The sequence below is a fragment of the Rhinichthys klamathensis genome, unplaced genomic scaffold (assembly GCF_029890125.1).
Source record: "Rhinichthys klamathensis goyatoka isolate OS25496 unplaced genomic scaffold, OSU_Roscu_1.1 h1tg000627l_1, whole genome shotgun sequence".
NCBI classification, from domain to species: Eukaryota; Metazoa; Chordata; class Actinopteri; order Cypriniformes; family Leuciscidae; genus Rhinichthys; species Rhinichthys klamathensis.
The window spans coordinates 85,576-109,897 of record NW_026607075.1 but is presented as its reverse complement, the minus strand read 5'-3'; the positions used below and the strand labels follow the sequence as shown (position 1 = coordinate 109,897).

Here is a 24,322-nt window from a genome sequence, read left to right as displayed (position 1 = left end):
ATTCTCTGAGTCACACCCTGTCACTCAGGAATCAGAGGAGCAGGACATTCCTGACTTGGTGTCAACACCTAGAACTAGGTGTGGGAGACGGGTCGTGAAACCTGTAAGGTTGAACCTGTAAACAAGTGTGTGTGGTTAACTATTGCATTATAGTTACAAATGCATTGCCCACTTAATGTACATACAGAAAAAAAGATTGTTCAAAATATGAAGACAAATGTTAATTAGATAGGAGCAGACCTTCCAGCAAAATAGTCAGAATAATCCTCTAAGGTCTGTTGAGACAAAGGTAGTCTACCCTTTGATCTTTAGAAAGGGGAGATGTGGTGTCATTGCTATGGTGTTCGAGGTTGGCGCAATGGAGATGATGTCGCGGGAAGTGCGACGAGGAAGCGCCAATGAATTATGTTGTTCTAAATTGTTATGTTGTAATTGTTATGTTGTTCTAAATTCAATATGTTATATTGTTATGTTAAACGTTGCCTAAAGGAAGTAAATTAAACACGTTCACACAGTTCGAATCCAGAGTCATTATTCAAAAGACACGACAATTATCAATGAAGCTGACTGCACAATGAATCTTTCATAATATCCACACTTTGTTCATTATAATTAGAGGATTTGCCAGCATACAGAATTCAGCTCTGAACAAAAAAGTCAGTTTTGAGCGGTGAGGGGAGTCTCTTAAATGCTTCTGATTGGCCATTGGGTTCAAGAAATCAACACATGTCTGTGATTGGCTATATCACTCAACGCTGCAAACATGTTACGAATAGAAATTCTGGCGTGTAAATCGTTTCTATTTTGTTCTAAATTCTTCGTTGATAGAAACGTTGAAATTAAATATTTATTATACACATTTTTACAATGTTGAAAAACTTTAAGACTGTTTGTCATGTTTTTCCTCCTACAGAAATTAAAACAAAATACTTTTTCCATGTTCAAATTTTTAAAAAAGCTCCAGGGAGCCACTAGAGTGGCGCTTAAGAGCCGCATGCGGCTCTAGAGCCACGGGTTGTCGACCTATGCACTAAGCTGACGAATTATCTCAGCTTCATCACTACGACACAGCCCTTACACCATTGGTCCTGGCTTTTGTTCACACAAGGCGCGTTCCGGGACTGATTCCGGCATCAGTCCCAGGACGTGTTTGCGTTTACACAGAAGGTACTCTAGCAATCTTATGGCAATTTCCCAGGATCAACGCACTGTGTGAAAGGGGCTCTAGTGTTACGCAGCACGTTTGAGCTTCAGCAAGATGCAACAAGGTTAATTTGTTTTATGCAACACATTTGAGCTACAGCAAGAACCAATGAGAAAAAATTGACAGGTGCTTTATGATCCACCTGCCTCCCATAGAGGCCCAGGGAGATTTGTAGAAGTCTTGAAGTTACAGCTGTCCTCAACATACCAAATAAAACAAGAACAATTTCATGTTGGTAGTGTTGCACAAAATGTGGTCAGACAAGGTCAAGGTTTAATATAATTTATTAAATACTCATAGAATCAGTCTCACTTCTCCACTAGAAACCACAGTTTGACCAGAAGTGGTAGCGTTTAAACGAACGTCCCTTCCTAAAAGTGCAAGAAAACAGACAAATAAAAATTAACACTCCCACAACACAAGCTAAATTAAACAGTTTAAAATAACAGGAAGCACTGACTTTGCCTGGAGCAACTTTGCTGACAAGAGCCAGAAGAGGGATGGCACACCTCTGTACTGCAATGGATGAAGACCTGAGACGAGAACCAAAGCTGACATTAGGAACCAAGAGACAGTTGTAAACTGACACACTGGGTACTATACCATTTCCTGCAGAGGAGCCAGTGATGCTGGATCTACAAATGTGAACATCTTCACAACAAAGCGCTTGTAGTGGGTTGGGAACTGAAGACCAGATGATCCGGCCACTGGAACCAATGTGGTCAGGTAACGATCATCCTGGTAAGGACATCTGAAAGGCAAAGAGGCAGTCAAACACCTTACTGCACACTAGATGGATAAAGACTGGCCTTACCCATCAACCAGAAGGTCCCACTGGGGTAGACTGAGTGGACTAGGGGTTGATGTTGCCCAGCAATGTCCCAGCATCAAGACAATGTTGGGGTCGGTCCTCTCCAAAAGGTGCACCTCAACATACACAGGTTCCCGCAAGACTTTTGTGACCGGATAATCAGCATCACTGTAGTAGGACGTGTACGCCTCGTCCCCTGAGGAAGAATACAGTGTTTAACTTGAAACTTCTGCAAACTGGAGTTTTAGAAAGGCTTTAGGCATACTTGGGACAAACACTTACCTTCTGCACAGCCTTTGGTGACACATTGACCATTTGCCAGTCTAAGCTCCACTCTGAGGGGTCCAGGAGCAGCTACTGGTGGAGGTGGAGGAACAGTGTTGACCTCCACAACCAGAGCTTCCACAGAAGTACCAGAGTACCTACAATGGAATAGAAGCCTGGACAACAAACAGTGAGCTTGTAGCATTTGTCCAGGATTAACATTTATGATAAAGCATGCATCACTTACTCAAAATGGCTGTCCCTTGTGATGGAACCAAGTGGTCCCATACCCACTTCATACGAGGAGGTCATTCTGTTTTCATACACCACGTATCCACTGTCCTCCTGCAAATAGTAACCGTTGGCATCCAGTCCATTCCAAGCCATGCAGAACAAAACCACAAGCAGCTACTCACCATCATGCTTGTGCCACATGCAGTGACAGGGAACTGATATATAGCAAAGAAAGGTGTGGATCCCACAGGACTGCAAGCTGGATCATTTCCACCCAGGAGACGGACTGAATCCAGGCTCAATCGAGGCAGCGTAACGTCTCTAGCCACCACTACCACAAACTGACCATCTCTTATACACTGGACAGTCACTGAAACAAGGTACAAGAGCAGGTTATTGCTGAAGATCAGTTTAACATGAACACCTTTACATTGACTCAACACTCTTACCTGCCTTCCCATAGTAACACTGCTGTCCGTTAAAGCAGCAGTTAATAGCTGCACACTCAGCACCACTGATACCAGGTGGTCCACATTGGATCTGCTCATAATCAGCTACAGTACATTTGTCAAGGGGCTCTGCCTGTGCTACTGGCTGCTTAGGCTGAAACTGCTGAGGAAACTGTTGACTAGCTTGCTGTTGAACTGACTGAGGAAACTGCGGAGGAAACTGTTGACTAGCTTGTTGAGCTGGCTGAGGAAACCGTTGACTAGATTGCTGTTGAACTGACTGAGGAAATTGCGGAGAAAACCGTTGACTAGCTTGTTGACTAGCTTGCTGTTGAACTGACTGAGGAAATTGCGGAGAAAACCGTTGACTAGCTTGCTGTTGAACTGGTTGTTGAAACCGCTGGTCAGTTTGCTGGAACATCAGAGTTTGAGGATTCTGGGGAAGATTACTCCACTTTGGAACAGCATCACAGAAAACACCGAACCAGACACAAAGTGCCAGAGACTGAACAGCATACCAACTTCCTGCCATTGTTCAACAGCTAGTCACACTGTTGAGATGCTGCCCTTTGGTCTTTTTGTACTCAAATTAATGATAATCCCTCCCTCTTCGTTAACAGTCATGATTCTCCAGACTTGTATGAGTGGGAGTTTATGCAACTGGGTGATTCCATTGGTTCACAAGAATAAAGTTATTCCTTGTTCTTTTCCACCCTTATTAAACATACATAAAATCACATATTAGTGGATTTCGCACTGGAGGTGGTGTTGGGAGAAACTTGGCTTCTTCGAAAATACGAATCAATCGAAACAATTGTGGTTCGAAAAAGCAACACTCTGCTGTTACGCAGCACGTTTGAGCTTCCTCGAGAACCAGTGATGTTCATTCTCGTGTTACACAGCATGTGTGAGCTTTAACAAAAACCAGTGAGGTTAATTCGGTAACACTTTATTTTGATAGTCCACTTTAGACATCCTACTAACTATAAGTAACTTTGGAGCTACATGTCAACTAACTGTCATTAGAGTATTAGTAGACTGTCTGCTTAATATCTGCTAACGATTTATTTTGTTGGCCCCCTAACAGACACTCTACTAACTATAAGTAACTTCGCAACTACAAGTAAACTTGTTCTCCTAACCCGAACCCTAACACCTAACCATAACCTAACAGTCTTTTGACAGTCTCCTACAGTCTACTAATACTCTAATGACAGTTAGTTGACATGTAGTTGAAAAGTTACTTATAGTTAGTAGAATGTCTAAAGTGACTATCGAAATAAAGTGTAACCGTTAATTCTAGTGTTATACAGCACGTTTGATCTTCAGCAAAAACGAATAAGGTTCATTCTAAGCCCCTTTCACACAGAGATTCTGGAAAATATACGGATAATGTGTCCGGGATCGTTTGATTTTGGTTCATTCACACTGCCAGTGATCTTCCGGAATTTGTGAGTGTGTTCACACATCCCCATAAAGACATGTGACGTCAGGATGTGACGTGTAATATCTCTACAGCGTCTAAGTTTGCTTATGATCTGCAATTTCTCTCAAGAAATAACACTCATGCTTTTTTTTTTCTGATTCAACCATAAAGTAGCGCATTGCATACTGTGCCGCTAAGCTGACGAATTATCTAATGCTGGGTACACACCAAAAGATAATCGGGCTGGTTTTGGGCCGATTTTCCCCCTTCCGACAATCCTAGCTATGTCCTGATTATCTTGATGGTTCTACAGATTATCTTATCAGATTTTCCCTTGGTGTGAGGTGTGTTAAGAGTGTCCGAACCTGCTCGGAAGAACGTCGGAGCCGCCCCGATCGCGAATCGTAAATATTCAACATGTTGAATATTTAAGATCAGAAATCCTGATGTGTGGGGGGAACCCCGATGACAAACGTGCGCACGCTCTGGAGATTATCACGTGAAACGAAACAATATCCAATCAGAAAGCGAGATGATGGAAGATGGAAGCATAACAAACGCAGTCATGGCGTTGCAAAAAGTTAAATTGATGTGGACAGCAGAGATGGAGGATCAGCTTGTTGATTTGTGGCAACAGTACGAATGTTTTTCTGTGAAAATCATTCCAAACACTATCATCGCAATTTCTTGCTGCATATCGTCCGCCAAGCTTATTCTGAAGTCTCGCGAGATTTTGTGAGATTTCCTTTGTTCACAGTCGAGACTCTGGTTGAAAATCTGTTCGTGTGTGGTGTGCTGTCTTTGTCACATCATGGCACACCACAAACTATAGGAGCAAAACACTTAAATCTAGGATTTTTTGTCCTCATGTTTGTGGTCTATCACATTTTGAAAATCTTATAAGATGTAAAAAATCTTTTGGTGTGTACCCAGCATTAGCTTCATCACTACGACACAGCCCTTACACCATTGGTCCTGGCTTTTGTTCACACAAGTCACATTCCGGGACTGATTCCGGCATCAGTCCCAGGATGTGTTTGCGTTCACACAGAAGGTACTCTAGCAATTTTATGGCAATTTCCCAGGACCAATGCACTCTGTGAAAGGGGCTCTAGTGTTACGCAGTACATTTGAGCTTCGGCAAGAACCAACGAGGTTCATTCTAGTGTGTTACACAGCACGTTTGAGCTTCGGCAAGAACCAACGAGGTTCTTTTGTTTTATGCAACACATTTGAGCTACAGCAAGAACCAATGAGAACAAGTTGACAGGTGCTTTATGATCCACCTGCCTCCCATAGAGGCCCAGGGAGATTTGTAAAAGTCTGAAAGTTACAGTTGTCCTCAAAATACCAAATAAAACAAGAACATCTTCATGTTGGTAGCGTTGCACAAAATGTGGTCACACAAGGTCAAGGTTTAATATCATTTATTAAATACTCATAGAATCAGTCTCACTTCTCCACTAGAAACCACAGTTTGGCCAGAAGTGGTAGTGTTTAAACGAACGTCCCTTCCTAAAAGTGCAAGAAAACAAACAAATAAAAATTAACACTCCCACAACACAAGCTAAATTAAACAGTTTAAAATAACAGGAAGCACTGACTTTGCCTGGAGCAACTTTGCTGACAAGAGCCAGAAGAGGGATGGCACACCTCTGTACTGCAATGGATGAAGACCTGAGACGAGAACCAAAGCTGGCATTAGGAACCAAGAGACAGTTGAAAACTGACACACTGGGTACTGTACCGTTTCCTGCAGAGGAGCCAGTGATGCTGGATCTACAAATGTGAACATCTTCACAACAAAGCGCTTGTAGTGGGTTGGGAACTGAAGACCAGATGATCCAGCCACTGGAACCAATGTGGTCAGGTAACGATCATCCTGGTAAGGGCATCTGAAAGGCAAAGAGGCAGTCAGAAACGCCTTACTGCACACTAGATGGATAAAGACTGGCCTTACCCATCAACCAGAAGGTCCCACTGGGGTAGACTGAGTGGACTAGGGGTTGATGTCGCCCAGCAATGTCCCAGCATCAAGACAATGTTGGGGTCGGTCCTCTCCAAAATGTGCACCTCAACATACACAGGTTCCCGCAAGACTTTTGTGACCGGATAATCAGCATCACTGTAGTAGGACGTGTACGCCTCGTCCCCTGAGGAAGAATACAGTGTCCAACTTGAAACTTCTGCAAACTGGAGTTTTAGAAAGGCTTTAGGCATACTTGGGACAAACACTTACCTTCTGCACAGCCTTTGGTGACACATTGACCATTTGCCAGTCTAAGCTCCACTCTGAGGGGTCCAGGAGCAGCTACTGGTGGAGGTGGAGGAACAGTGTTGACCTCCACAACCAGAGCTTCCACAGATGTACCAGAGTACCTACACTGGAAGAGAAGCCTGGACAACAAACAGTGAGCTTGTAGCATTTGTCCAGGATTAACATTTATGATAAAGCATGCATCACTTACTCAAAATGGCTGTCCCTTGTGATGGAACCAAGTGGTCCCATACCCACTTCATACGAGGAGGTCATTCTGTTTTCATACACCACGTATCCACTGTCCTCCTGCAAATAGTAACCATTGGAATCCAGTCCATCCCAAGCCATGCAGAACAAAACCACAAGCAGCTACTCACCATCATGCTTGTGCCACATGCAGTGACAGGGAACTGATATATAGCAAAGAAAGGTGTGGATCCCACAGGACTGCAAGCTGGATCATTTCCACCCAGGAGACGGACTGAATCCAGGCTCAATCGAGGCAGCGTAACGTCTCTAGCCACCACTACCACAAACTGACCATCTCTTATACACTGGACAGTCACTGAAACAAGGTACAAGAGCAGGTTATTGCTGAAGATCAGTTTAACATGAACACCTTTACATTTACTCAACACTCTTACCTGCCTTCCCATAGTAACACTGCTGTCCGTTAAAGCAGCAGTTAATAGCTGCACACTCAGCACCACTGATACCAGGTGGTCCACATTGGATTTGCTCATAATCAGCTACAGTACATTTGTCAAGGGGCTCTGCCTGTGCCACTGGCTGCTTAGGCTGAAACTGCTGAGGAAACTGTTGACTAGCTTGCTGTTGAACTGACTGAGGAAACTGTTGACTAGCTTGTTGAACTGGCTGAGGAAACCGTTGACTAGTTTGCTGTTGAATCGACTGGGGAAACTGTTGACTAGCTTGTTGAACTGACTGGGGAAACTGCGGAGAAAACTGTTGACTAGCTTGCTGTTGAACTGGTTGTTGAAACCGCTGGTCAGTTTGCTGGAACATCAGAGTTTGAGGATTCTGGGGAAGATTACTCCACTTTGGAACAGCATGACAGAAAACACCGAACCAGACACAAAGTGCCAGAGACTGAACAGCATACCAACTTCCTGCCATTGTTCAACAGCTAGTCACACTGTTGAGATGCTGCCCTTTGGTCCTTTTGTACTCTACAGATTTGGGCAAATTAATGATAATCCCTCCCTCTTCGTTAACAGTCATGATTCTCCAGACTTGTATGAGTGGGAGTTTATGCAACTGGGTGATTCCATTGGTTCACAAGAATAAAGTTATTCCTTGTTCTTTTCCACCCTTATTAAACATACATAAAATCACATATTAGTGGATTTCGCACTGGAGGTGGTGTTGGGAGAAACTTGGCTTTTTCGAAAATACGAATCAATCGAACCAATTGTGGTTCGAAAAAGCAACACACTGGTGTTACGCAGCACGTTTGAGCTTCCTGAGTATTTTGAGTATCCAAAAGAACCAATGAGGTTCATTCTGGTGTTACACAACATGTGTGAGCTTTAACAAAAAACAGTGAGGTTAATTCTAGTGTTATACAGCACGTTTGAGCTTCAGCAAAAATGAATAAGGTTCATTCTCATGTATTATGCAGCACATTTGAGCTTCAGCAAGAACCAGTGAGGTTCATTCTAAGCCCCTTTCACACAGAGATTCCGGAAAATATACGGATAATGTGTCCTGGGATCGTTTGATTTTGGTTCATTCCAACTGCCAGTGATCTTCCGGAATTTGTGAGTGCGTTCACACATCCCCGTAAAGACATGTGACGTCAGGATTACAGGATGTTGTTTAATGCCTCAAACCGGGCATAAAAGGAGTTAAGGGCGTCAGGTAGTCGGGGGTCTCTTTACCTGGTCAAAAACAGCTCTGTTTTCAGCACGCCGTTCATGTGTCTTTAAATGATAATGAGTTTTGAACTCCGCTCCTCCGTTCTGTGGGGCGTTTTGACACAACACACATGGAGTGTTGCCTTGACAAGAGTTGAGGGTGTATTTTGGAGAAAGAATGGCAGGGGGAGTCTCTGAGGACACATCTGTGCAAGCGTATCAGTTTGAGCTGGAGTCGGACCCGGAACTAAGATGACGGCCCCGAAGAAGTTCAACAATTAAGGCTCGAACAGGCCGTTTCTGAATGGTTGGTTAACGTAATGTGACTTTGATCTATCTTTGTGTACTGGCAGGGTAGAGTAGTGCGATACGAACGTTATGCGTTTACTGATGTATACGTTTGTTCGTTGACAGATTGATGTTACAGTTAATGGTCATGAAAAACTTTTTTGCGCGATTTGCAAAGATTAATATAAAGGTTAATAAAACTTTACACTCACTTCTTCTGGAGTTGCCGCAGGAACACGAATAGTTGGTACCGATTCTTTTTTCAGGAGCAGCTTCTTAGCAAAACCAGCTCATACTGACACTCGTTTATAAAGCAGTCTGGTGAGAAATGATTCGTGCAAACATGAAAGCATTGACTCTGATCGTGGGGAATATTCCCTTCGAAAACAAAACTCAGCCACTGCGTCTTCAGCGGTTCGGATTTAGGAACATTTCACGAGTTCACACTTACATATAATTAGAGTGGATAAGATTTGATGCGTATTTGGTGTGCTGTCCGGGGGGAGGGCTCCGAGCTCGGAGTTTGGCCCGAACCCAGAGTACTCCCCCCTTTGTAAGTGTTTAGGACTGGAAGTGTGGAGAAGGGGCAGTGGAGGGATGCTGCTAAACTATCAATGGAGTGAGGTGAGATTGCTGAATCTATATATACCTCTTATCATTGATTGCGGAGTGCACTCCACTCGTGTTAATTGACTGAACGTGCTCCTCCCGAACTTTGTTGATAAAACATCATTAAAAGAAAATGTAAAAATAAACATAAAATGCACTTTTGTTTCATTTCCTGAAAATTGTACAAATGCTCTATGAGGTAAATGAAGAATAAAATACTAACTCACCGTTTGTATTGTTCAGTCTGACACAAATATTTATGACATAAATGTCCACTATAAAGCTCTAGATCAGGGGTCGGCAGCCTATGGCATAGTCCCTAACACATGACAATAGCTAAAGTATGTATTTAATTTAAATAAAGTCTCTCAAACTTGCATATGGACGTACATTCTGAGGTAATCATTCCTCATGGTCATACAGCGGAGAGAAAGCACTGACACCTGCAGGATTTCATTTGACGGTACTTTTTATTTTACACTAAAAAGTTAAACAAGCATATCTGTTCTGTGAGAGCAACAGTACCGCATAATGAGTGTGGGGTCTCTATATCTATAGAATTTTTAGCAATCCATTGACGTTAGTCCATGCGAGGAAAACAACTGGAAATACAGCGCTGGTTGTTCTCTCAATACTCGACAACGACGGAATCCAACGGCGTGGGTGAAGGTATAATGCGTGTATTAAATTGTATGAAATAATCCCGAAAAAAGCACAAACACGGCAGAGATGGCAAGTACAGCAGCGGCTGGAATTAGCTGAAAGTGACAGACAAACGGCCGCAATCCACCTGTCACTCAAGTGGCCACGCCCTTAATTATGCAGGCTTAATATAATTTAAACGGATGAGTTGTAAAAAAATTCACCCCCCCTCACAGTTGTCATGAAGGGCAAAATAAGCTATAAAGACCAAAACCACTTTTTGCTCCAGGCTGTAAACATGTTTTTTTTTTCTGCTGTAAAGTTGGGCATTTTAACATGGGGAGATACAGATTTGACTCTCTTCTGCAGCCTGCCTCAAGCGGCCAGTAGATGAATTGCAGTTTAATTCACTTCCGTGTTGGTTTCAAGAGAGAGACCGGGAGGTTGCCGCTTGGTAATTACCTTATACAATATTTCGTATCATTATCGACAGTGTGTTAGATGAGGAGGGGAGACGCGCACCTCACTTTTCCATTCAGTGAAGAGTTAAAATAGAGATGCTTCCGAACTGACCAATCAGAGCCAAGTTCAGCATGTTAAGCCACGCCCAGTCAGGAGGATGAAATCAAATCGCATCCTCTTATAAAACAAGGAATAACCGTGAACCAGCAGTATTTTTTATGCCTAAATTGCTTAAGTAAGGGACATGTTTAATTTAGCTTATTTGATAATTTGCTTTTACATATTTCGGTTTAATTTTTCGTTTTTTTTTATTGATGTTTGTAATTATTGTTTCTTCCCCTTTCAATAGGAATATGAATATTAAAGATAATGCATGTTCGTTATTTGAAGGGGTTTAATAAAGGTTAAAAAAAGGAATTCGCAAATAACTTTCATGCATGAATTATGACAACCTCAGTCAGGATTTTTCTTGTTTTTATTGCTAACTAAAGAGATATTGCATTAAACATAATAGAGTAATAACAAAGCAATATTGCATGTTCTTAACAAACCAATGAATAAAAAATATATAAAATCATGTGAAAAATATACACAAAAAAACCCGCAAAATATTGCAAACCCAATTGAACTTCATACAAGTTGAACTTTGCATATCTTTGATATCAGAATATGAGTATGCGATTTCATCTCTTCAACCTGTCAAGGTACAGCGGTGGAAACCCAACGCAGATGATTTACCCTTATTAGCGGATCATCCTGATCATGTTCAAGATGGACACATTTCTACCATAGCTCTTCTCTGAGAAAGCCTAGTGATCAGGTGTTTTCAATCTCATCGTAAATGAGCAGGGTTGGGGGTAACGCATTACAAGTAACGTGCATTACGTAATCAGATTACTTTTCTGATGTTATGAGTAAAGTAATGCATTACAATGATTATGTAAATATGTAATGTACATTACTTGTAAACCATTACTTTACTCGTTACATCAAAAAGGGATTATGTAATGCATTACTCGTTGCATCAGAAAGTAATCTGATTACATACTGCAGGTTACTTGTAATGCAAGGGTATTGACCCCATTTATTTTTTAAGCACATTTTATGTATCTTACTGTAAACGATTCATTCGTGCATTTTTATTTGTATTTTACTCGCCTCAATTTCTAATCAGAATTTCAACTCAATCTGGTGACGTACACAGGACTTCTCCAATCATTTAGTCCACTTAAACCCCGCCCCTTTATTATGATCGACTGCAAGCCTCCAACCAACAAAAAAACAACTGATAGAACCAAGCACCGCTCTACTTTTTTTTGATAAACAGTTTTACTCGGAAGAAGCCAGAGATATTTTCTTTTGTGTTGTGGCGTACATTCGTGTCATGGTGACTAAGTTCACAAACCATGACAGAAATCGTATGCTTGGTGTCACTTTATTGCTTCTTAAAGAACATGTGAAATTGCATGTTATTAGACAATGTGTAGTAATTAATGAAATACAAACTTAAATATTCATATAAAAGAACACAAACAAAAACACTTCACATTATAAGCACTGCAAGCAAAGCAGCGCTTCACAACAAGGTCGACGCTCAAGTGGACATTTATACTGATAACAAAACTAGTGCAACTCAAAGACGCAGTTTAAAAGATACCTCAACACAAATGCTAAAAAGAAAACAAACATTATTATTATTATTATTACGGTAACACTTTATTTTAAGGTGACGTAGTTACATGTTACTACATGTACTTACTATAGTAAACAGTAAATTATGCATAATTACAAAAAATTAACCTTAAACAAAACTCTAAACATAACTCTATAGTAAGTACATGTAGTTAATTAATATTACTCCGTACATATCTGAGTAAGTACAATGTAAGTATGTCATCTTAAAATAAAGTGTAAGCATTATTATTGTCCTATAGGCAGTGAAACTGATGTGGAGGCCGATGTGCTCAGTCGCTGTCGCTGTCGCTCTCGGAGCTGACGAAACAGCCGTCCTCTCCCAACTCAGCCTGGAACCAGTGCCCTGAGGACCACAAACACCCGTCACACTCACTGAAACACTGAGGGACCACAAACACCCGTCACACTCACTGAAACACTGAGGGATCACAAACACCCGTCACACTCACTGAAACACTGAGAGACCACAAACACCCGTCACACTCACTGAAACACTGAGGGACCACAAACACCCGTTACACTCACTGAAACACTGAGGACCACAAACACCCGTCACACTCACTGAAACACTGAGGACCACAAACACCCGTCACACTCGCTGAAACACTGAGGACCACAAACACCCGTCACACTCACTGAAACACTGAGGGACCACAAACACCCGTCACACTCACTGAAACACTGAGGGACCACAAACACCCGTCACACTCACTGAAACACTGAGGACCACAAACACCCGTCACACTCACTGAAACACTGTGGGACCACAAACACCCGTCACACTCACTGAAACACTGAGGGACCACAAACACCCGTCACACTCACTGAAACACTGAGGGACCACAAACACCCGTCACACTCGCTGAAACACTGAGGACCACAAACACCCGTCACACTCGCTGAAACACTGAGGGACCACAAACACCCGTCACACTCGCTGAAACACTGAGGGACCACAAACACCCGTCACACTCGCTGAAACACTGAGGGACCACAAACACCCGTCACACTCACTGAAACACTGAGGGACCACAAACACCCGTCACACTCACTGAAACACTGAGGGACCACAAACACCCGTCACACTCACTGAAACACTGAGGGACCACAAACACCCGTCACACTCACTGAAACACTGAGGGACCACAAACACCCGTCACACTCACTGAAACACTGAGGGACCACAAACACCCGTCACACTCACTGAAACACTGAGGGACCACAAACACTCGTCACACTCACTGAAACACTGAGGGACCACAAACACCCGTCACACTCACTGAAACACTGAGGGACCACAAACACCCGTTACACTCACTGCAACACTGATGGACCACAAACACCCGTCACACTCACTGAAACACTGAGGGACCACAAACACCCGTCACACTCACTGAAACACTGAGGGACCACAAACACCCATCACACTCACTGAAACACTGAGGGACCACAAACACTCGTCACACTCACTGAAACACTGAGGACCACAAACACCCGTCACACTCACTGAAACACTGAGGGATCACAAACACTCGTCACACTCACTGAAACACTGAGGGACCACAAACACCCGTTACACTCACTGCAACACTGATGGACCACAAACACCCGTTACACTCACTGCAACACTGATGGACCACAAACACCCGTCACACTCACTGAAACACTGAGGGATCACAAACACTCGTCACACTCACTGAAACACTGAGGACCACAAACACTCGTCACACTCACTGAAACACTGAGGGACCACAAACACCCGTCACACTCACTGAAACACTGAGGGACCACAAACACCCGTCACACTCACTGAAACACTGAGGGATCACAAACACTCGTCACACTCACTGAAACACTGAGGACCACAAACACCCGTCACACTCACTGAAACACTGAGGGACCACAAACACCCGTCACACTCACTGAAACACTGATGACCACAAACACCCGTCACACTCACTGAAACACTGAGGACCACAAACACCCGTCACACTCACTGAAAGACTGAGGACCACAAACACCCGTCACACTCACTGAAACACTGAGGGACCACAAACACCCGTCACACTCGCTGAAACACTGAGGGACCACAAACACCCGTCACACTCACTGAAACACTGAGGGACCACAAACACCCGTCACACTCACTGAAACACTGAGGACCACAAACACCCGTCACACTCACTGAAACACTGAGGACCACAAACACCCGTCACACTCACTGAAAGACTGAGGACCACAAACACCCGTCACACTCACTGAAACACTGATGACCACAAACACCCGTCACACTCACTGAAACACTGAGGGACCACAAACACCCGTCACACTCGCTGAAACACTGAGGACCACAAACACCCGTCACACTCACTGAAACACTGATGACCACAAACACCCGTCACACTCACTGAAACACTGAGGACCACAAACACCCGTCACACTCACTGAAACACTGAGGGACCACAAACACCCATCACACTCACTGAAACACTGAGGACCACAAACACCCGTCACACTCACTGAAACACTGAGGACCACAAACACCCGTCACACTCACTGAAACACTGAGGGACCACAAACACCCGTCACACTCACTGAAACACTGAGGACCACAAACACCCGTCACACTCACTGAAACACTGAGGACCACAAACACCCGTCACACTCACTGAAACACTGAGGACCACAAACACCCGTCACACTCACTGAAAGACTGAGGACCACAAACACCCGTCACACTCACTGAAACACTGATGACCACAAACACCCGTCACACTCACTGAAACACTGAGGGACCACAAACACCCGTCACACTCACTGAAACACTGAGGGACCACAAACACCCGTCACACTCGCTGAAACATTGAGGACCACAAACACCCGTCACACTCACTGAAACACTGAGGGACCACAAACACCCGTCACACTCACTGAAACACTGAGGGACCACAAACACCCGTCACACTCACTGAAACACTGAGGACCACAAACACCCGTCACACTCACTGAAACACTGAGGGACCACAAACACCCGTCACACTCACTGAAACACTGAGGGACCACAAACACCCGTCACACTCGCTGAAACACTGAGGGACCACAAACACCCGTCACACTCATTGAAACACTGAGGGACCACAAACACCCGTCACACTCACTGAAACACTGAGGGACCACAAACACCCGTCACACTCACTGAAACACTGAGGGACCACAAACACCCGTCACACTCGCTGAAACACTGAGGACCACAAACACCCGTCACACTCGCTGAAACACTGAGGGACCACAAACACCCGTCACACTCACTGAAACACTGAGGGACCACAAACACCCGTCACACTCGCTGAAACACTGAGGGACCACAAACACCTGTCACACTCACTGAAACACTGAGGGACCACAAACACCCGTCACACTCACTGAAACACTGAGGGACCACAAACACCCGTCACACTCACTGAAACACTGAGGGACCACAAACACCCGTCACACTCACTGAAACACTGAGGGACCACAAACACCCGTCACACTCACTGAAACACTGAGGGACCACAAACACCCGTCACACTCACTGAAACACTGAGGGACCACAAACACCCGTTACACTCACTGCAACACTGATGGACCACAAACACCCGTCACACTCACTGAAACACTGAGGGACCACAAACACTCGTCACACTCACTGAAACACTGAGGGACCACAAACACCCGTCACACTCACTGAAACACTGAGGGACCACAAACACCCGTTACACTCACTGCAACACTGATGGACCACAAACACCCGTCACACTCACTGAAACACTGAGGGACCACAAACACCCGTCACACTCACTGAAACACTGAGGGACCACAAACACCCGTTACACTCACTGCAACACTGATGGACCACAAACACCCGTCACACTCACTGAAACACTGAGGGATCACAAACACTCGTCACACTCACTGAAACACTGAGGACCACAAACACTCGTCACACTCACTGAAACACTGAGGGACCACAAACACCCGTCACACTCACTGAAACACTGAGGGACCACAAACACCCGTCACACTCACTGAAACACTGAGGGATCACAAACACTCGTCACACTCACTGAAACACTGAGGACCACAAACACCCGTCACACTCACTGAAACACTGAGGGACCACAAACACCCGTCACACTCACTGAAACACTGATGACCACAAACACCCGTCACACTCACTGAAACACTGAGGACCACAAACACCCGTCACACTCACTGAAAGACTGAGGACCACAAACACCCGTCACACTCACTGAAACACTGAGGGACCACAAACACCCGTCACACTCGCTGAAACACTGAGGGACCACAAACACCCGTCACACTCACTGAAACACTGAGGGACCACAAACACCCGTCACACTCACTGAAACACTGAGGACCACAAACACCCGTCACACTCACTGAAACACTGAGGACCACAAACACCCGTCACACTCACTGAAAGACTGAGGACCACAAACACCCGTCACACTCACTGAAACACTGATGACCACAAACACCCGTCACACTCACTGAAACACTGAGGGACCACAAACACCCGTCACACTCGCTGAAACACTGAGGACCACAAACACCCGTCACACTCACTGAAACACTGATGACCACAAACACCCGTCACACTCACTGAAACACTGAGGACCACAAACACCCGTCACACTCACTGAAACACTGAGGGACCACAAACACCCATCACACTCACTGAAACACTGAGGACCACAAACACCCGTCACACTCACTGAAACACTGAGGACCACAAACACCCGTCACACTCACTGAAACACTGAGGGACCACAAAAACCCGTCACACTCACTGAAACACTGAGGACCACAAACACCCGTCACACTCACTGAAACACTGAGGACCACAAACACCCGTCACACTCACTGAAACACTGAGGACCACAAACACCCGTCACACTCACTGAAACACTGAGGGATCACAAACACTCGTCACACTCACTGAAACACTGAGGACCACAAACACTCGTCACACTCACTGAAACACTGAGGGACCACAAACACCCGTTACACTCACTGCAACACTGATGGACCACAAACACCCGTCACACTCACTGAAACACTGAGGGACCACAAACACTCGTCACACTCGCTGAAACACTGATGACCACAAACACCCGTCACACTCACTGAAACACTGAGGGACCACAAACACCCGTCACACTCACTGAAACACTGAGGGATCACAAACACTCGTCACACTCACTGAAACACTGAGGACCACAAACACCCGTCACACTCACTGAAACACTGAGGGACCACAAACACCCGTCACACTCACTGAAACACTGATGACCACAAACACCCGTCACACTCACTGAAACACTGATGACCACAAACACCCGTCACACTCACTGAAACACTGAGGGATCACAAACACTCGTCACACTCACTGAAACACTGAGGACCACAAACACCCGTCACACTCACTGAAACACTGAGGGACCACAAACACCCGTCACACTCACTGAAACACTGATGACCACAAACACCCGTCACACTCACTGAAACACTGAGGACCACAAACACCCGTCACACTCACTGAAAGACTGAGGACCACAAACACCCGTCACACTCACTGAAACACTGAGGGACCACAAACACCCGTCACACTCGCTGAAACACTGAGGGACCACAAACACCCGTCACACTCACTGAAACACTGAGGGACCACAAACACCCGTCACACTCACTGAAACACTGAGGACCACAAACACCCGTCACACTCACTGAAACACTGAGGACCACAAACACCCGTCACACTCACTGAAAGACTGAGGACCACAAACACCCGTCACACTCACTGAAACACTGATGACCACAAACACCCGTCACACTCACTGAAACACTGAGGGACCACAAACACCCGTCACACTCGCTGAAACACTGAGGACCACAAACACCCGTCACACTCACTGAAACACTGATGACCACAAACACCCGTCACACTCACTGAAACACTGAGGACCACAAACACCCGTCACACTCACTGAAACACTGAGGGACCACAAACACCCATCACACTCACTGAAACACTGAGGACCACAAACACCCGTCACACTCACTGAAACACTGAGGACCACAAACACCCGTCACACTCACTGAAACACTGAGGGACCACAAAAACCCGTCACACTCACTGAAACACTGAGGACCACAAACACCCGTCACACTCACTGAAACACTGAGGACCACAAACACCCGTCACACTCACTGAAACACTGAGGACCACAAACACCCGTCACACTCACTGAAAGACTGAGGACCACAAACACCCGTCACACTCACTGAAACACTGATGACCACAAACACCCGTCACACTCACTGAAACACTGAGGGACCACAAACACCCGTCACACTCACTGAAACACTGAGGGACCACAAACACCCGTCACACTCGCTGAAACATTGAGGACCACAAACACCCGTCACACTCACTGAAACACTGAGGGACCACAAACACCCGTCACACTCACTGAAACACTGATGACCACAAACACCCGTCACACTCACTGCAACACTGAGGGACCACAAACACCCGTCACACTCACTGAAACACTGAGGGACCACAAACACCCGTCACACTCACTGAAACACTGAGGGACCACAAACACCCGTCACACTCACTGAAACACTGAGGGACCACAAACACCCGTCACACTCACTGAAACACTGAGGGACCACAAACACCCGTCACACTCACTGAAACACTGAGGGACCACAAACACCCGTCACACTCACTGAAACACTGAGGACCACAAACACCCGTCACACTCACTGAAACACTGAGGGACCACAAACACCCGTCACACTCACTGAAACACTGAGGGACCACAAACACCCGTCACACTCACTGAAACACTGAGGGACCACAAACACCCGTCACACTCGCTGAAACACTGAGGACCACAAACACCCGTCACACTCACTGAAACACTGAGGGACCACAAACACCCGTCACACTCACTGAAACACTGATGACCACAAACACCCGTCACACTCACTGCAACACTGAGGGACCACAAACACCCGTCACACTCGCTGAAACACTGAGGGACCACAAACACCCGTCACACTCACTGAAACACTGATGACCACAAACACCCGTCACACTCACTGAAACACTGAGGGACCACAAACACCCGTCACTCACTGCAACACTGAGGGACCACAAACACCCGTCACACTCACTGAAACACTGAGGGACCACAAACACCCGTCACACTCACTGAAACACTGAGGGACCACAAACACCCGTCACACTCACTGAAACACTGAGGGACCACAAACACCCGTCACACTCACTGCAACACTGAGGACCACAAACACCCGTCACACTCACTGAAACACTGATGACCACAAACACCCGTCACACTCACTGAAAGACTGAGGACCACAAACACCCGTCACACTCACTGAAACACTGAGGGACCACAAACACCCGTCACACTCACTGAAACACTGAGGGACCACAAACACCCGTCACACTCACTGAAACACTGAGGGACCACAAACACCCGTCACACTCACTGAAACACTGAGGGACCACAAACACCCGTCACACTCACTGAAACACTGAGGGACCACAAACACCCGTCACACTCACTGAAACACTGAGGGACCACAAACACCCGTCACACTCACTGAAACACTGAGGGACCACAAACACCCGTCACATTCACTGAAACACTGAGGGACCACAAACACCCGTCACACTCACTGAAACACTGAGGGACCACAAACACCCGTCACATTCACTGAAACACTGAGGGACCACAAACACCCGTCACACTCACTGAAACACTGAGGGACCACAAACACCCGTCACAATCACTGAAACACTGATGACCACAAACACCCGTCACACTCACTGAAACACTGAGGACCACACACACCCGTCACACTCACTGAAACACTGAGGACCACACACACCCGTCACACTCACTGAAACACTGAGGGACCACAAACACCCGTCACACTCACTGAAACACTGAGGACCACAAACACCCGTCACACTCACTGAAACACTGAGGGACCGCAAACACCCGTCACACTCACTGAAACACTGAGGGACCACAAACACCCGTCACACTCACTGAAACACTGAGGGACCACAAACACCCGTCACACTCACTGAAACACTGAGGGACCACAAACACCCGTCACACTCACTGAAACACTGAGGGACCACAAACACCCGTCACACTCACTGAAACACTGAGGGACCACAAACACCTGTCACATTCACTGAAACACTGAGGGACCACAAACACCCGTCACACTCACTGAAACACTGAGGGACCACAAACACCCGTCACACTCACTGAAACACTGAGGGATCACAAACACTCGTCACACTCACTGAAACACTGAGAGACCACAAACACCCGTCACACTCACTGAAACACTGAGGGACCACAAACACCCGTCACACTCACTGAAACACTGAGGGACCACAAACACCCGTCACACTCACTGAAAGACTGAGGACCACAAACACCCGTCACACTCACTGAAACACTGAGGGACCACAAACACCCGTCACACTCACTGAAACACTGAGGGACCACAAACACCCGTCACACTCACTGCAACACTGAGGGACCACAAACACCCGTCACACTCACTGAAACACTGAGGGACCACAAACACCCGTCACACTCACTGAAACACTGAGGGACCACAAACACCCGTCACACTCACTGAAACACTGAGGGACCACAAACACCCGTCACACTCACTGAAAGACTGAGGACCACAAACACCCGTCACACTCACTGAAACACTGAGGGACCACAAACACCCGTCACACTCACTGAAACACTGATGACCACAAACACCCGTCACACTCACTGCAACACTGAGGGATCACAAACACCCGTCACACTCACTGCAACACTGAGGGATCACAAACACCCGTCACACTCACTGAAACACTGAGGACCACAAACACCCATCACACTCACTGAAACACTGAGGACCACAAACACCCGTCACACTCACTGAAACACTGAGGGACCACAAACACCCGTCACACTCACTGAAACACTGAGGGACCACAAACACCCGTCACACTCACTGAAACACTGAGGGATCACAAACACCCGTCACACTCACTGAAACACTGAGGGACCACAAACACCCGTCACACTCACTGAAACACTGAGGACCACAAACACCCATCACACTCACTGAAACACTGAGGGACCACAAACACCCGTCACACTCACTGAAAGACTGAGGACCACAAACACCCGTCACACTCACTGAAACACTGAGGGACCACAAACACCCGTCACACTCACTGAAACACTGAGGGACCACACACACCCGTCACACTCACTGAAACACTGATGACCACAAACACCCGTCACACTCACTGCAACACTGAGGGATCACAAACACCCGTCACACTCACTGAAACACTGAGGACCACAAACACCCATCACACTCACTGAAACACTGAGGACCACAAACACCCGTCACACTCACTGAAACACTGAGGGACCACAAACACCCGTCACACTCACTGAAACACTGAGGGACCACAAACACCCATCACACTCACTGAAACACTGAGGACCACAAACACCCGTCACACTCACTGAAACACTGAGGACCACAAACACCCGTCACACTCACTGAAACACTGATGACCACAAACACCCGTCACACTCACTGAAACACTGAGAGACCACAAACACCCGTCACACTCGCTGAAACACTGAGGACCACAAACACCCGTCACACTCACTGAAACACTGAGGGACCACAAACACCCGTCACACTCACTGAAACACTGAGGACCACAAACACCCGTCACACTCACTGAAACACTGAGGGACCACAAACACCCGTCACACTCACTGAAACACTGAGGGACCACAAACACCCGTCACACTCACTGAAACACTGAGGGACCACAAACACCCCTCACACTCACTGAAACACTGAGGAACCACAAACACCCGTCACACTCACTGAAACACTGAGGGACCACAGACACCCGTCACACTCGCTGAAACACTGAGGGACCACAAACACCCGTCACACTCACTGAAACACTGAGGGACCACAAACACCCGTCACATTCACTGAAACACTGAGGACCACAAACACCCGTCACACTCACTGAAACACTGAGGACCACAAACACTCGTCACACTCACTGAAACACTGAGGACCACAAACACCCGTCACACTCACTGAAACACTGAGGGACCACAAACACCCGTCACACTCACTGAAACACTGAGGACCACACACACCCGTCACACTCACTGAAACACTGAGGACCACAAACACCCGTCACACTCACTGAAAGACTGAGGACCACAAACACCCGTCACACTCACTGAAACACTGAGGGACCACAAACACCCGTCACACTCACTGAAACACTGAGGACCACAAACACTCGTCACACTCACTGAAACACTGAGGGACCACAAACACCCGTCACACTCACTGAAACACTGAGAGACCACAAACACCCGTCACACTCACTGAAACACTGAGGACCACAAACACCCGTCACACTCACTGCAACACTGAGAGACCACAAACACTCGTCACACTCACTGAAACACTGAGGACCACAAACACCCCTCACACTCACTGAAACACTGAGGGATTACAAACACCCGTCACACTCACTGAAACACTGAGGGACCACAAACATCCGTCACACTCACTGAAACACTGAGGACCACACACACCCGTCACACTCACTGAAACACTGAGGGACCACAAACACCCGTCACACTCACTGAAACACTGAGGGATTACAAACACCCGTCACACTCACTGAAACACTGAGGGATTACAAACACCCGTCACACTCACTGAAACACTGAGGGACCACAAACACCCGTCACACTCACTGAAACACTGAGGGACCACAAACACCCGTCACACTCACTGAAACACTGAGGGACCACAAACACTCGTCACACTCACTGAAGCACTGAGGGACCAGAAACACCCGTCACACTCACTGAAACACTGAGAGACCACAAACACCCGTCACACTCACTGAAACACTGAGAGACCACAAACACCCGTCACACTCACTGAAACACTGAGGACCACAAACACCCGTCACACTCACTGCAACACTGAGAGACCACAAACACTCGTCACACTCACTGAAACACTGAGGACCACAAACACCCGTCACACTCACTGAAACACTGAGGGATTACAAACACCCGTCACACTCACTGAAACACTGAGGGACCACAAACACCCGTCACACTCACTGAAACACTGAGGGACAACAAACACCCCTCACACTCACTGAAACACTGAGGGACCACAAACACCCGTCACACTCACTGAAACACTGAGGGACCACAAACACCCGTCACACTCGCTGGAACACTGAGGGACCACAAACACCCGTCACACTCACTGAAACACTGAGGGACCACAAACGCCCGTCACACTCACTGAAACACTGAGGGATCACAAACACTCGTCACACTCACTGAAACACTGAGGGATCACAAACACCCGTCACACTCACTGAAACACTGAGGGATCACAAACACCCGTCACACTCACTGAAACACTGAGGGACCACAAACACCCGTCACACTCACTGAAACACTGAGGGACCACAAACACCCGTCACACTCACTGAAACACTGAGGGACCACAAACACCCGTCACACTCACTGAAACACTGAGGGATCACAAACACTCGTCACACTCACTGAAACACTGAGGGACCACAAACACCCGTCACACTCACTGAAACACTGAGGGATCACAAACACTCGTCACACTCACTGAAACACTGAGGGACCACAAACACCCGTCACACTCACTGAAACACTGAGGGACCACAAACACTCGTCACACTCACTGAAACACTGAGGACCACAAACACCCGTCACACTCACTGAAACACTGAGGACCACAAACACCCGTCACACTCACTGAAACACTGAGGGACCACAAACACCCGTCACACTCACTGAAACACTGAGGACCACACACACCCGTCACACTCACTGAAACACTGAGGACCACAAACA

General features: G+C 46.5%; 3 protein-coding genes across 3 annotated transcripts in view; all 3 read right to left on the bottom strand.

Annotated features, from left to right (window-relative positions):
- Nucleotides 1–1,801: 1,801 nt before the first annotated feature.
- LOC130076101 (zona pellucida sperm-binding protein 4-like) lies at nucleotides 1,802–3,478 on the bottom strand. Its single transcript, XM_056241036.1, has 6 exons — nucleotides 2,963–3,478; nucleotides 2,696–2,883; nucleotides 2,527–2,624; nucleotides 2,298–2,455; nucleotides 2,019–2,211; nucleotides 1,802–1,955 (listed from the first exon to the last, which is right to left on the bottom strand). Exons 1-6 carry the CDS (start codon nucleotides 3,381–3,383, stop codon nucleotides 1,802–1,804), a joined length of 1,212 nt encoding a protein of 403 aa, XP_056097011.1. The 5' UTR covers nucleotides 3,384–3,478.
- Nucleotides 3,479–5,798: 2,320 nt separating this feature from the next.
- On the bottom strand, nucleotides 5,799–7,788 carry LOC130076099 (zona pellucida sperm-binding protein 4-like). Its single transcript, XM_056241035.1, has 8 exons — nucleotides 7,293–7,788; nucleotides 7,026–7,213; nucleotides 6,857–6,954; nucleotides 6,628–6,785; nucleotides 6,349–6,541; nucleotides 6,136–6,283; nucleotides 5,993–6,065; nucleotides 5,799–5,903 (listed from the first exon to the last, which is right to left on the bottom strand). Exons 1-8 carry the CDS (start codon nucleotides 7,783–7,785, stop codon nucleotides 5,827–5,829), a joined length of 1,428 nt encoding a protein of 475 aa, XP_056097010.1. The 5' UTR covers nucleotides 7,786–7,788; the 3' UTR covers nucleotides 5,799–5,826.
- Nucleotides 7,789–12,439: 4,651 nt separating this feature from the next.
- The window catches only part of tdrd12 (tudor domain containing 12), a gene marked incomplete at its 5' end in the record, with an annotated part of 97,170 nt that continues 85,287 nt past the window's right edge, over nucleotides 12,440–24,322 (bottom strand). Inside the window, 1 exon segment of the mRNA XM_056241051.1 lies at nucleotides 12,440–12,564. Within this exon segment, the coding sequence (XP_056097026.1) occupies nucleotides 12,491–12,564 (74 nt within the window).